Source organism: Chiloscyllium plagiosum, unplaced genomic scaffold (genome assembly GCF_037043375.1).
Source record: "Chiloscyllium plagiosum isolate Xiang-an unplaced genomic scaffold, Cpla_swu_hap1 HiC_scaffold_24, whole genome shotgun sequence".
Lineage (NCBI taxonomy): Eukaryota > Metazoa > Chordata > Chondrichthyes > Orectolobiformes > Hemiscylliidae > Chiloscyllium > Chiloscyllium plagiosum.
Window position 1 is genome coordinate 5,390,481 of NW_028270162.1, and position 14,654 is coordinate 5,405,134.

Genomic DNA, 14,654 nt, shown 5'->3' on the forward strand with positions numbered 1-14,654 from the left:
GGTGCCAATATAGTAAGTAGACGTTGTGTTCAACTAAATTGGCACATTATGGGTTCTTTAGTAGTAGTAATACACATCATTGCTTTTCTCAAGAATTTCAGTAATTTTAAACCCACCTATATTTGCTAATTTTTGCTCACTCATTTAACCTTTTGCACTTAACTGCAGGTTAGGTGAATTGGCCATACTACATTGCCCATAGTGTTCTGGGATGTGTAGGTTAGGTGCATTAATCAGGGGTAAAGAAAGTAATGGGGAACGGGTTTGGGTGGGATACTCTTCGGAGGGTTGGTGTGGACTTGTTGGGCCGAAGGGCCTGTTTCCACACTGTAGGGATTCTATGCATTCGAACCTGTCCACATCACTTTGTAGCTTCTGGTCTTTATATCCTCCTCACAACTTCCTTTCCTATGTATCTTAGCATCATCAAGTTTGGCAAAATTACAGTTTGCTCCTTCATCCAATTAATTAATATTATTTTTTCCTTGGGCACTGCAGCTTAATTGGTCCATGCTAATGTAGACTATAAGTAGTTGAGGCCTCAGCATTGATCCACTAGATTTTAAAAATTCATTTTTGGGATGTGGGCACCACTGGGTAATTAAGAGCTGACCACATTGCTGTGGGTCTGGAGTCACATGTAGGTCAAACCAGATAAGATTAGCAGATTTCCTTCCCTAAATGACATTTGTGATCCAGATTTGTTTGTGACAATCCAAAGTGCCCTTAGGCCAGGTCTTTTTTAATTGCAGATTTTTACACAGACACGCGTGCACATACATTAGTGGAGGTAAGTATTCTATGATAGTTACTATTAACTCAGATAGGAAGTTCAGGTCAAACATCTTTAGTCAAAGTGGTCAGTGATTATTGAGGTCAATGGTGTTACTGCATTTACAAGAAAGCTGGTTGAATATCAGTCATAGAGGTGTACAGCACAGAAGTAGACCCTCCAGTCCAACTCTTACTGACCAGATATCCTAACTTAATCTAGTCCCATTTACCAGTATTTGACCCATATCCTTCCAAACCCTTCCTATTCATTAACCCATCCAGATGCCTTTTAAATGTTGTAACCGTACCAGCATCCTCCACTTCCTCTGGCAGCTTATTCCATACTCTCACCACCCTCTGAGTGAAAAGGTTGCCCCTTAGGTCCTTTTAAATTTTTCCACCCTCATCTTAAACCTATGCCCTCCAGTTTTGGACTCCCCCACCAGATAAAGGAATAAAAGGATATGGTGATGAGGTAGGTTAAAGGGAGGCTCTTGTGGAACATGACCAGTTGGGTTGAATAGTGTATTGCTGTGCTGTGTAGGCAATATAGGAGGAAGACAACCACATACTCTCAGCAGAGCGGGATGCTGGCCCTAACAGCAGGAAGAGATGCTGGCAAGTTACATGAAGAATGCTGTGGTTCTGTTCGCCGAGCTGGAAGTTTTTGTTGCAAACGTTTCGTCCCCTGGCTAGGCGACATCATCAGTGCTTGGGAGCCTCCTGCGAAGCGCTTCTTTGATGTTTCCTCCGGTGTTTATAGTGGTCTGTCCCTGCCGCTTCCGGTTGTCAGTTTCAGCTGTCCGCTGTAGTGGTTGGTATATTGGGTCCAGGTCGATGTGTTTGTTGATGGAGTTTGTGGATGAATGCCATGCCTCTAGGAATTCCCTGGCTGTTCTCTGTCTGGCTTGCCCTATGATAGTAGTGTTGTCCCAGTTGAATTCATGTTGCTTGTTGTCTGCGTGTGTGGCTACTAAGGATAGCTGATGATGTCGCCTAGCCAGGGGACGAAACGTTTGCAACAAAAACTTCCAGCTCGGCGAACAGAACCACAACAACGAGCACCCGAGCTACAAATCTTCGCACAAACTTTACATGAAGAATATTCATCTGGCACTGCTTTTTGTAAGTTTAGAAAGTAAAACCAGTTGACCTTTGTTGTTGCAGCTGCTGGAAAGAAATTCAAGAAAGCTCGGCATGGAGAACCAGTCACCCCACCACGCTCACTGTTCGACAGGTCAACACCATGCATGCTCAAGATGCGTCGTGAAGCTAAAGATCAGAAGAAGAACATGTTCATGAAACAACAAACGTCATTTGCTAAACCCCTGCCTACACTGACCAAGCCCCCAGTGGATAGTGGGACAGACAGCCCTGAATGGCTGATCAGTGAGGACTGGGCTTTGCTGCAGGTAACCCTTTCTTCAAGTTCGGTCAACATTTGCTGCAAACAGCTGGGGATTGGAAAACTCTGGTGATGAGACAAATGGCTGGAGGAAAGATAGAGTCCTGAGTAATTAATGGGTGGGTTGGAGACCGTCATCACATGAGGGACAGATGCCACTGGCATGGAAGGACTGGGGACTTGTTTTGCATGTGGTGAGGTCAGATGCAGGATCAGGCCATTTATGGAAGTAAGGCAAAAAAAGTCCATGTCCAACTTAAATCATTGTCTTTGGCTATCGGTGCATAATATAAATTTCTGTTCCTTTTGTTTTCATATTTTAAAAAAAAACTCACATAATTTCCATGTTTCTGCATGAATGATGAATTGTTTTCTAACTGACCTCAAGGTTACAAGAATATTATTCTTGGAAAAGATGGGATGGTATGTGAAATTATCTTTGCATCTTTAATATTTGAATATAATTTCAACATCAGCCAAATATATGGTAAAGCATTACGAATCCCAAAAGTAGAAATTGTTTCTGTTTGCTGTAGCATGGAACCAGTAAACATGTTGGGCAGTATGTCCTCTTTGTTTGATTGAATTTAAAATCATAGATGGGAAGAAAGAGTTTCTATCAGCACTAGAATAGCTAATAAAGAAACTGATTTTAATGTTATTGACAAAAGCAGAAGTTGAGATGAAAAGGTTTTACGCAGCGAATTATAATGATCTGATATATAGATAAAATAACTTTCCAAAAGGAATTGGCTGAATGCTTGAAGGGATTTGATTTCTAGGACCGTTGGAAAAGAGGGGGCTAAAGAGCTAACGTGAGAACACTGGGACAAATGTCTGCCTTCAGTGCTGAGTGATTCTATAATCAGCAGAACCCTCTGTAGAAAGTCAGCCTGTATTTTCTGAAGGAGTCGAAGCACTGCACAGTCCAAATCCATTTCTAGTGTCTTATGTTGCAGAAGATTTGCTGTTTGCGTGTGGAGTGTCCAACAAATGCATTAACAATTTTGTGGTTTTCTTTTTAATGGCACAACTTTTATTTATTTTTATTGTTTGTTGGTGACAGGCTGTGAAGCAGTTGCTGGAGTTGCCCTTAAACCTGACCATTATTTCCCCGGCGCACACACCAAACTGGGATCTTGTCAGTGATGTAGTTAACTCCTGCAGCCGCATTTACAGATCACCTAAACAATGTCGCAACAGATATGAAAATGTGATAATACCAAGAGAAGAAGGAAAGGTAAAAGATGTTTCACCGTTCCACCTTTCATAACAATGAATTTGTAAATTTGAATGTTTCCGCATTCAGGATGAGCTGCAAGTCCTTATGCTGCATTTGCTTGCTTGCAAACACACTCCATTTTACTCACCCTGTCCTGAGTTCTGTGTTTTTAAGATTTCCAGACTCAAGAGTAATTGTACAGTGAAAGTCTAAACTACCCAGTCAATTCCTGCATAGTCAGTACATCAGGACATCAGAGTGCTCCTCGGCGTATCTTTCTGTCTACTATTCTCCAATTAGAAGATCATTGTTTTCTAAAGTCTATTGGAGACAGATTAATTTAAAGAGGAAATTAATTTGCAACTGTTTTCAAACCAGGGATCAATTAGAAGATGAAATGCCTCCCACACTGGCTTAATTGTAACAAGGTTTTAGAATGGGAATAGATAAAGTATTTGAAGACACAGAATTTAAAACTTTAGAAAAGGCAGACAATGCTTTAAGGGTAGGTTGCATTGGTTAAAGGTTGAAACTTTATTGCTGGAACAGCACAGCAGGTCAGGCAGCATCCAGGGAACAGGAGATTCGATGTTTCGGGCACAGGCCCTTCTTCAGGAATGAGCAGAGAGTGTTCAGCAGGAGAAGATAAAAGGTAGGGAGGAGGGACTTGGAGGAGGGGCGTTGGAAATGTGATAGGTGGAAAGAGGTCAAGGTGAGGGTGATAGGTCGGAGTAGGATGGAGGCGGAGAGGTCAAGAAGAAGACTGCAGGTCAGGAAGGCGGTGCCGGGCTGGAGGGATTCGGCTGAGACAAGGTGGGGGGAGGGGGGATGAAGAAACTGGTGAAGTCCAAGTTCATCCCCTGTGGTTGGAGGGTTCCCAGTCGGAAGATAAGACGCTCCTCCTCCGACCGTCGCGTTGTTGTGGTTTGGCGGTGGATGAGTCCAATGACCTGCATATCCTCGGTGGAGTGGGAGGGGGAGTTGAAATGCTGTGCTACAGGGTGGTTGGGTTGGTTCGTCCGGGTGGCCCAGAGGTGCTCTCTGAATCGCTCCGCAAGTAGGCGGCCTGTCTCCCCAATATAGAGGAGGCCACACCGGCTGCAGCGGATGCAGTAGATGATGTGGGTGGAGGTGCAGGTGAATCTGTGGCGGATATGGAAGTTTCCTTTGGGGCCTCGGAGAGAAGTGAGGGGGGAGGTGTGGGCGCAAGTGTTGCACCTCCTGCAGTTGCAAGGGAAGGTGCCGGGAGTGGAGGTTGGGTCGGTGGGGGGTGTGGATCTGATGCATTGGTTAAAGGCCCATTACCAACAGGAAGAATGAGCCAAATGGCCACTCTATACTGTAATTGCTATGACTTGTAAAATTTGATCTGCAGACGAGTGTAATACAGATGCTTCTGGTTCACATTAGAGTTTCATGCATGACTGGCTTTATACTAGATATGCACCTTGTCCACGTTTGCACTGCAACTAAATTTCCTCAGAGGATGGAGTCGTGGTTCACTTTGTTTCGGAGGCAGATTAGCTCACTGTATGTGTGAAGCTCAGACAGCAATCTTGTGCTAATGATATCTGTAAAGTCATTTTAAAATGTAGCAATGGTACACTGTGCACAAGAGCAAGGTGTTCAGTGTATTTCCACCCGTAATCCTGCTGATGGTGCAGCAATTAATTGTACGGTGCCATTCAACGTGTGAAGTAAATTAACCTGGAGCAAAGACTAAGTGATGGCACTTTTCATGTTTGCGCTGTTGTTGTGATTCATGCAATTGCTGCAGACCATCAGCAACAATTGTTTCAAGCAATGTGTTGCAGTCAGCAGGACCAGAAAAAGAACCGCAGAATACTGACTTACGGAAAGAGGAGCAGTGCTCAGATAACTATTCTGATTATTGCAAACATTGAAGAGCAATGTACAAAACCTATACAAAAATAATATATAACATGGAACAGAAGAGTGAAATGTTGTAAACAGAAGTAATGGACCAGTATGGAGCAGTGATCCACAGTTACGACCTGACATCAGAGAGTAGAAGTGCTGCAATTCAATTAATGCTGTCCCTGCAGCTTAGCAGTGACAGTAAATATTGTATAAAATTGTAGATAAAGATATCTGTTAAAACCACAGAGCAGAAAGATGACCTTTTAAAGGCTGAATTTGCAGATCAAGAACTTTAGAGTTCGATATTAAGAGAACATATCTGCAAATCTTTAATGAGTTTAAACCCACTCCATGAATTCTAGGTTGGTGCTTTTGTTTGCAAGGAGTTTATATGTTGTACAGCTATGCAAATAGACCTATTTGGATAAAACTTTATTGATAGCTGTGTAGGATTTTAATGATATGTATAATTTTTTCATATTGAGATTGTGCAGGACACACCTTGGGCACAAGGAAGGAAGAAAGAAATAGATTCCAAAATTTGTGATCAAATTGACCAATAGATTAGAGTTCTAAAAGAGCTTACAGGAGGGGCAATGTTGCATGTGTAGATGGAGTTATTAGTTCATAAGAATGAATAAACTAGAAATCGAGACTTTGGAATAAATCCTGACATCCATATTAGCAAGGTGCAGAAAGCGTTTTAGTTTGCCGATATTTGGACAGTAGAGAGAACAATACAGCCTCCATCTGTAATTCTCAAGCATTGGGACGGTTCAGTTTGGTTATGTTTTAGCAGTATCACAGTTTCTGACAGCATTTTAATAAAATGTAAATGCTGCCACCTTTTGCTTCAATGCTTTGTAAGTTTATGTATTCTCTGTTAATTTTTGATTGAATTAATGAGTAAGAAGTTCATTGACTCTGTTCTTGCTCATTTGCAGTTGATATATGACACTAATCCAAAGAAGAAGACAAAAAGCATTTACAAGGTAGGTTAATCTCTTGATAGATCATTGCTTTGTAGTATTACATTAAATTAAAATTGCATGCATTTTAACAAATGCAAATTGTATCATCTTAAAATGGTATTTGTGTTTCATTTGAAGAACAAGAACAGTCGTCCACTGCGAACCAGCCAAATCTATGCACAAGATGAGAGTGTTATGCATACGCAGCTTTTCACAAGCCACTTTGAGCTTGTGAAACTTATAGCTGGCAAAAGAAGTCCGCCAATCAAACCTATGTAAGTTTTTTTTGGTGTATTAGGAGCTGCTGGACAAAGAAAATTGATCTAAGATTGCATTTTATAATCCTGGAAGTCATTTTAATGGAGCCATTTTCTAATGACTGCAATCAGCCTCATATCAGCTAGCTTCAATAGATCCAGACAATCCTGGAACATTTTGGAAATCAGAGTTTAAACTCACCTTCCAATATTTGTCCACTCTCAATGCCTTATGTCTCAAATTACCCATTTACTATATTCCAAGATTATAATTTAAATTCCTTTTAACTTGCATCTGAATGAACTGCTTCTGCTATGTCCCCTGAGAACAGTGGATTAGCTGTTTGCTCACTGAAATAATATTTCTGCACGTTAACTTAAGAAATAGGAGCATGAGGAGGCACTTCAGCCCCTTAGACCTGCCCTGCCATTCAGTACGATCATGGATGATCTCATCTCAGTCTCGTTTCCATTTTCTCGCCCCCTCTCCATAATCCTTCAACGTTGCTAATAAAAGTCTTATATATCTCCTCCTCCTCAAATTTGCTTAATGTCTCCTTGTTCACTGCACTCTGGGTTAATAAATTCTAGAGATTCATACAGATTTGAGAGAAGTAATTTCTCCTCATTTGTGCTTTAAGTTTGCCACCCCTTATACTAAAACTATGACCTCTCATTCTAGTTTGCCCTACATGAGGAAGCATCCACTATACGCCTACTTTGTCAGTCATCTTTAATATCTTGTATACCTCAATTCCTGAATCAGTTGAGGTTACCATGAGGACTCTCCTTCTCAATCGCATCCCTCACCTGAGGCGCTGTGACACTTAAGTTAAACCACTATTGGCCATCCCTCCAATGAGAGGGAAGCCGTATCGTCCAGTCAGACTATTCACCATTCACTCTAGTTGTTTTGCATCTAATGCCTTCAAGTATTTTGTATTCTGTAGCTATAGTTTAGAAGTACTTCACCAATGGCTGTAGAATGCACTAAAGGCTGAAAATTGGCACCCTTTTAAGTATGCAACTGACAGTATTTCAGTAGGCAACCCAGTGGGTGCAGAATGCAAACTCTCCTAAATCAGATGGCAAGACAAAAAATGAAACTGCAGGTTAGAAGAAAGAAAAAAATGTTGGAAATACATGGTAGGTCAATTCAGCATCCTCAAAGGAACAATTAATGTTTTGTTTCTGTTCACCTTATCTTCCCATTAACAGATTTAGTTTCATGTCTGTGGTTGTGCCTGTTCTAATCATCACTGTTGTATTCAGATATCTGTGAAGTGCACAGACCTTCCTCTTGGCCTCAATGCACTTTTGTAACTGAGTCAGATGGTTGTACACACTTGTATTGCATTTCTTGTTAACTCTCATTTTCAAATTAAAATAAACAAAATAATTTATTTGGGGGAGCATATCAAAGGAACATTAGTTAGTAACATTAAAGCACATGGAACAAGAGGTGATGTACGGCTTGGAATCTGCCATGATCTTATTGAATGGCGGACCAGACATCTGCTTCTGTTCCTATTCCTTATGGTCTTAAGAGCTAATGATTTGCTAATGGAAAATAAGCAAAAATAAGGAATAAATGGGTCATTCTCACATTGACAGGCTGTGACTGGTGGGGTACAGCAAGGGTCAGATCTTGGACTCTGGTTCTTCTCAATATATATCAGTGATTTGGATGTGGGGGCCAAATGTAATATTTCCAAATTTGCAGGTTATACAAAGTTAAGCAGGGATGTGTATTGTGAGGAATATGTAAAGTGGTTTCGGAAGAATTTGGACAGGCTTTGGATAGTGAATGGGCAAGAGCATAGTTGGTGTAATATAATGTGGAAAATGTGAGAAGAAAAACAAGTTTGCAGACTATTTTCAAGTGAGAAGTTAGAGAACAAAGATGTGCAGAGAGATCTGGGTACCTTTGTCAGTAATTCACTGAAGATGGACATGCAGGTGCAGCACACTGTTAGGAATGCTAATGAAACATTAGCCTTTATCATTGGAGGATTTAGATTCAGGAGTAATGAAGTCTTGTTTCAATTGTGTAGCAACTTGGTTAGACAGTATCTAGAGTACTGTGTGTGCAGTTTCCATTTCCTTATCTCAGGAAAGATGATATTGCCATAAAGGGAATGCAACAAAGGTTCACTAGATTTGTTTCTGGGATGGTAGGACTGTCCTATGAAGAGCTTTTGGACAAATTGGGACATGTATTCTCTAAAGTTTTGAAGATTGAGAGGTGATCTCATTGAAACCTACAAAATACTTAAAATGGATATTTAGGGAAGATACAGGTAAGACATTTTCTCTGGTTGGGGAATCCAGACCAGGGGCCTAATTTTAAAAGTAAAGGGGATGCAGTTAAGGACTAAGGTGAGGAGAATATTGTTTACTCAGAGGGTGATGAGTCTTTGGAATTCTCTTCCATAGATGTATATGGAAGCTCAGCCTTTGAGTATGTTTAAAGTAAAAATTGATAGATTTCTGATAAACAGTGGCATAAAGAGTAATGGGGATACTTTAGGGTAAGAGTGCATTGAAGTATTTAATCAGCAATGATTGTATTGGCAGAGTAGTTTCAATGGGCTGAATGGCCTACTCCTCCTACATTCCAAATTTGTGTGCAAAAATATGTACAATATGTCGTACACAGGGTAAAACGTTCTACACCAAACTTTTACAGGTGAACTTTCTGCACTGTTGTGTTCTCTTTGTAATTGCTGGAATCTCTATTGATTTGCTTTGTTTTCTAGGCTTGGAATGAATCCCTTTCAGAAAAATCCAAAGCACGCGTCTGTGTTAGCAGAGAGGTCTGAAACTTTTATTATTATTTGCTGTTTTGGCTCTTTCAGGTTTTTTTTTGTATGTAATTGAGTGATACCAGAACTGCAATGTTACACTTGTTGGGAAGGGATGAACAATTGGGCTCCATTTTTTGTTGGCATGGAAAGATCATGTAGTGACCTAACAAGGTATTTACATAAAGTAGATTCAGCAATTACAGAGGATTTTCCCCATGTTGTTAAGAATCGGGGGGAGAGAGAAGCGAGAGTGGGAGAACAGTGATAAGAAGGACATTAGGCCCAACATCTTTGCACCACCCTCCTTGTTTTTCCAAGGATGGGTCAACATTGACGTTAGGAATCCCAATAGTTGAAATTTTCAGTCTAATAGAATAGTTAGGACAACAAAGAGCCAGTTTACACTTGCAATAGCTCTTTTCCAAGGTCCCATAAAGTGTCAGCAGTACAGCTAGGTCAGGAAGGTATGTGCACAACAAGCTATCATTGCAGAACTGTGAAATAAGAAGTGGCATTCACTTTAGCAAACCCCACCTAACGCAAGGCTAGCATTAATGAAAACAGCTCCTTAAGACCGTGCTTGAGGAAATTTTCAATAAAAAGAACTTGATATCATTCTGTTGAAGCCAATCAAAGAAATAAACGGCTGTATTGACATTTTCAGACTGTGCCCTTACTTGGGGTTATGGGTTCCACTCATGACACTACCAGTCTAAGCAAAGAGCACCACTACCCTCCCCACACCTCTATGATGACCTCCAGTGACATGTCGATGGGCTTCCCTTCCCCTACTGGTATCCAACTACTTCCATCTTTTATTGTACAAGATTAGATTAGATTAGATTACTTGGATTACTTACAGTATGGAAACAGGCCCTTCGGCCCAACAAGTCCACACCGACCCGCCGAAACGCAACCCACCCATACTCCTACATTTACCCCTTCATCTAACACTACGGGCAATTTAGCAATTCACCTGACCTGCACATCTTTTGGACTGTGGGAGGAAACCGGAGCACCCGGAGGAAACAGACGCAGACACTGGGAGAATGTGCAAACTCCACACAGTCAGTCGCCTGAGGCGGGAATTGAACCCGGGTCTCTGGCGCTATGAGGCAGCAGTACTAACCACTGTGCCACCGTGCCGCCCGATGTCACATCTCTTCATCTCTCTATGCACTGCCCTTTTAACATCGGTCCTCATTCAGATATCTGATTGTTCCGTCTATTCACTACATTTAATTGAATGCCAACTGAACTAGAATGTTTTCTTAATTGGTTGACCTCCCTGCAAAATTCAGCCAAGTGCCAGTTCCCACAGGGTGAGGCTGCTGTTGCAAACAAAGTCACTAAGAGTCTGCACAATGTTTTTCACTTATGGGGAAGAGCAAATCTAGAATCTGTCAGCATAAGATAGTCACCAAGAAACCTCTTTGCCCAGAAAGTGGAGACAATGTGGCAATGGCTACCACAAGGCATAGTTTAAGGGAAGTGTGATGAGCAGCTGAGAAAGGAGAGAACTGAGGAGAGCGTTGCATGAAGAAAGATGGGCGGAGCTTCAAATGGAGCAACCGTGTTAGCATGGATTGAGCTAAATAGATTGTTTCTGTTCATTATATTTTGTGTAAGTCTATGCACAAAAACATTTATTTATCTGTCTTAGTGGAATCAACTATGACAAGCCCCTACCACCAATCCAGGTGGCCACACTTCGAGCTGAGCGCATATCAAAAGAGAAAAAGGTTAGTATTTGCATAAAAATATCTATCATGACATATGTAGTCTTGCAGTGGAAAATAAATGCCTCGTGTAGAAGTTATCAAGAATTCCATGGTTAGCTTTAACTCGTCATCAATCTTCCTCGAGACTTGAGGGAAAATGTTTGTTTTTTACAGACAATAAAAGTAGTGAAGATACAGATCTCAAGATGAAGCACACATTCTGAAGCAATTTGTTAGAAATTTATAGTCTATTAATAATTCTGTATTTTTAAGTTGAAATATTAACTGAATACTTAGTTTTTTTTTCATAACCGATGGTAATTTTCCTTTTGAGCAGATGTATTCAAGTAAGATATTAAGATTGAATTATACATTCTATATAGTATGTCTTGGGTTTCTTTGTTCTAAGGTATATATTGGATGTTAATGCATTATCCATAAAAGTTTCATTTTTTTGTTCTGAAACATTTATAGTCAAAAGAGGCCCTTAGGTCAGCACTGATTCAATGAACCTATCTGCACTAGTCCCACTTTCCAGCACTTGACCCATAGTCTTGAATGTTATGACTTTTCAAGTACTCATCCTCATGTTTTAACAGTTATGATGTTTTCCACCTTTTCTACCCTTCCAGGCAGTGCATTCCAGATTCCCACCACCTTCTGAGTGAAAAAAACTTCACCTCAAATTTCCTCTCAATCTCCTGCCTTTCACCTTAAAATTATACCCCCTTGTTATTGACCATTCAAATAAGAGGAATAGCTGCTTCCTATTCACCCTGTCCATGTTCCTCAAAATCTTATACACCTCCTATCATGGGCTCTTGTGGCACAGAGATAGTACCTTTGAGCTGTTACAAGCCCCATTTGTTCGAGGTGTTTTGTAACGTACTTCTGAACAGCTTGATTTAAAAAATAAATACACATCAATTAGGGTCCACCCTCAGCCTTCTCACTTCTATAGAAAACAACTTGTGCCTATCCAGACTGTCTTCATAGCTAAAATGAGGCAACGTCCTGATGAATCTTCTGTGTAGTCTCTCCAGTGCAAGTCACATCCTTCCTATAGTGTGGTGATCAAAACTATGCACAGTACTCCAGTGGTGGCCTAACCAAAATTTTGTTCAGCTTTAACATAGTCTCCCTGCTCTTATGAACTATGCCTCAACAGATAAAGGGAAGTATGCTGCCATAGCAGCCCAATGATTGCGCAATTATATGAATTAAACAATAAATGTTACAGTAAAAGGGATCTTAGTTCTCAAATTTATAATTATATTTAAATTGAGCAATATTTCATTCATTTTAAATTATCCTCTGGTGTCAGGTTTACAAACATTAGTAATACCTAGAATTTTAAATGCTGCAAATAAACAGAAGGGCAGTCATTATTTGTGAGGGGAATAGACCAGGCAAGATGTTTTGGGGGTATACAGTTTTCTTCTGATCAAGATATAGACTTGAGATGTCATGACTTTTTTTCCGTTTGACTGATGTTGATTTATCTACACTGCAATTTCTATAATATTATACCTTGTTTTTTCTGATCTGCAATTGTAGATCTTCTGTCATTTTTTTCCTTTGAAGCAGTTCATAGTTTCTTAGCCAAACTATGTTGGGAAAATACAGGAATCTGAAATGAGAGAATTAGAATGCAAATTAATTTCTATCAAAATTTTCTACAATGATTAATTATATGTATATTTATTTGTAATGAACTTAAAGGCTTTAGCAGAGCAGCAGAGAGCCCAGCAACTTGCACAACAACAGCAAGCACAGCAAAATACTCAGCCAGCTGTACAACAGCAACAGGGCTCACAGGCTCAGACTCCAGTGCTTCAGCAGTCTCAAGCTGTCGTGCAGACTGCTACATCCACTGTTACCAACACCACTGTGCTAGTAAGAAAGATTGTTTTCATTTGCTTCTCTTTATTTAAGGATTTTCCTTGTGCATGTGTGGAGTGTGTGTGTTGTAGGAATAATAAAAGTTGCACAGCACAAAGGAGGTAATTTGGCTCTTCAGGAACCATCTTGTTAATTCTACTTGGCCTGCTCTTTCCTCATTGCTCTGAAGATTTATTTCCCCCTTGACTATTTATCCAGTTTATTTTTAAAGTTATTATCTAATTAACTTTAATATTGTTTCTTAAACTGTGCTTTCCAGATCACCACAACCTGGATTGAATCAAAGAAAATGTTTTAAAACAAACATAAATATAAGAAATCAGGGGAATAGAATTGAGTTGGTGGAGCTCGAATTCTAGATGTGGGTTTTAAAATATTTTTCATGGGCTTTGCAAATCACTGGCAAGACCAATATTTGTTGCCCATCCCTAACTGCCCCTGAGCTGAATGGCTTGCCAGGTCATTTCAGAGGGCCAGCATTGCCTTGGGTCTGGAGTTACATGTAGGCCAGACTGGGTAAAGATGGCCATTAGCGAATCAGTTTTTTTTTGAACAATTGATTAGATGCATAATGACATCCCTTTAGTGAAACTAATTTTTTTTTTTCAAATTTATTGACTGAATTGAAATTCCATCAGCCAGTGAAGGGATTTGAATCTGTGTTTGCGGAGCATTAAACAGGGCCTCTAGATTACTAGTCCAATGATAATGCAACTATGCCCCTGCCTATTCCTACAAACTTGCTTCAAGCTTCTCCACAATTTTAATCGATTCATACTTTTTATAAAATGTTTAATTTTGATTGTTTGATTCATTTAAGACCCAGCATTAATAACCATAATGAGTAACTTGTTTTTGATTTCCAGTGTGAGAGGGAGTGAGAGACTATGACAGCAATTATATTTGGGCCTTTATTTTGTCTTGGAGCTTCTTAATTGAAATAATGTTGAGGAAATTTGTGACTCTATTTTTAGATTGAGCAGGGAATTGGGCATTACTTGTATTTTGTCATTTCAAATATCATTAGCATTTGGCCCTTTTGAAAAACATTTCTTTAATACTTCAGATCAGTTACAGTAAAAACAGTAGCACCTTGCACCTATGCGCAATCTTTATTTTAGTAAAATGTTCCAGATTAGTCCGTGGGAGCATTAACAAACGCGTTTGGACTATGAGCCACATACTGATATAATAGGTGATTAAAAACTTGGTTGAAGACGTAGTTTGGTTTGGAATACCTTGGAAAGGCGAGAGAATTACAGAATTAGAGTGGGTTTTAGGGAGGGTATTCCAGAGCTTAGGGGCTAAGCAGCTAAAGGATGCATGTTAGTGGTTTAACTCATTTTAATAGTGCATTAAAGACATAACAGTGAATGCTGTTACAGTGTATTAGATTGGTGTGGGATTTATATTGTTCCAAGTTAAGTAATGCTTTCTCTCTGTTTTTCAGCAGGCTGGAGCTATTAAAACAGCTGCTGGCACGACAAGCATTCAGACTGGTAAGTGATTGCTTTGCAAGGAATCCATAATGATAGAGTCAGCACAACTCTAATTTCAGCTGGCATTCATATTGATTCTTTTCTTTGTAGCCACTGTTGGAGGCAATGTCATTGTGAACACGGCAGCAGGAGTCCAGCAGAGTACATTTCAGCCTATTAACAAGCGACTCACTCCGCATGTCATCTCTGGAACTCTTACAGTATGTGTTAATATA

General features: G+C 40.1%; 1 protein-coding gene across 8 annotated transcripts in view; it reads left to right on the top strand.

Moving 5' to 3' along the window:
- ep400 (E1A binding protein p400) overlaps positions 1 to 14,654 on the top strand; it is a 151,469-nt gene that overhangs the window by 107,297 nt on the left and 29,518 nt on the right. For 7 of the 8 annotated variants that reach the window (XM_043715350.2, XM_043715352.2, XM_043715355.2 and 4 more), the window contains 9 exons: positions 1,942 to 2,186; positions 3,246 to 3,419; positions 6,227 to 6,274; positions 6,392 to 6,528; positions 9,270 to 9,326; positions 10,981 to 11,059; positions 12,761 to 12,934; positions 14,391 to 14,439; positions 14,530 to 14,639. In XM_043715350.2, coding sequence (XP_043571285.2) covers positions 1,942 to 2,186; positions 3,246 to 3,419; positions 6,227 to 6,274; positions 6,392 to 6,528; positions 9,270 to 9,326; positions 10,981 to 11,059; positions 12,761 to 12,934; positions 14,391 to 14,439; positions 14,530 to 14,639 — 1,073 coding nt within the window. The remainder of the gene's footprint in view (positions 1 to 1,941; positions 2,187 to 3,245; positions 3,420 to 6,226; positions 6,275 to 6,391; positions 6,529 to 9,269; positions 9,327 to 10,980; positions 11,060 to 12,760; positions 12,935 to 14,390; positions 14,440 to 14,529; positions 14,640 to 14,654) is intronic. The other variant, XM_043715351.2, reaches the window with a different exon arrangement.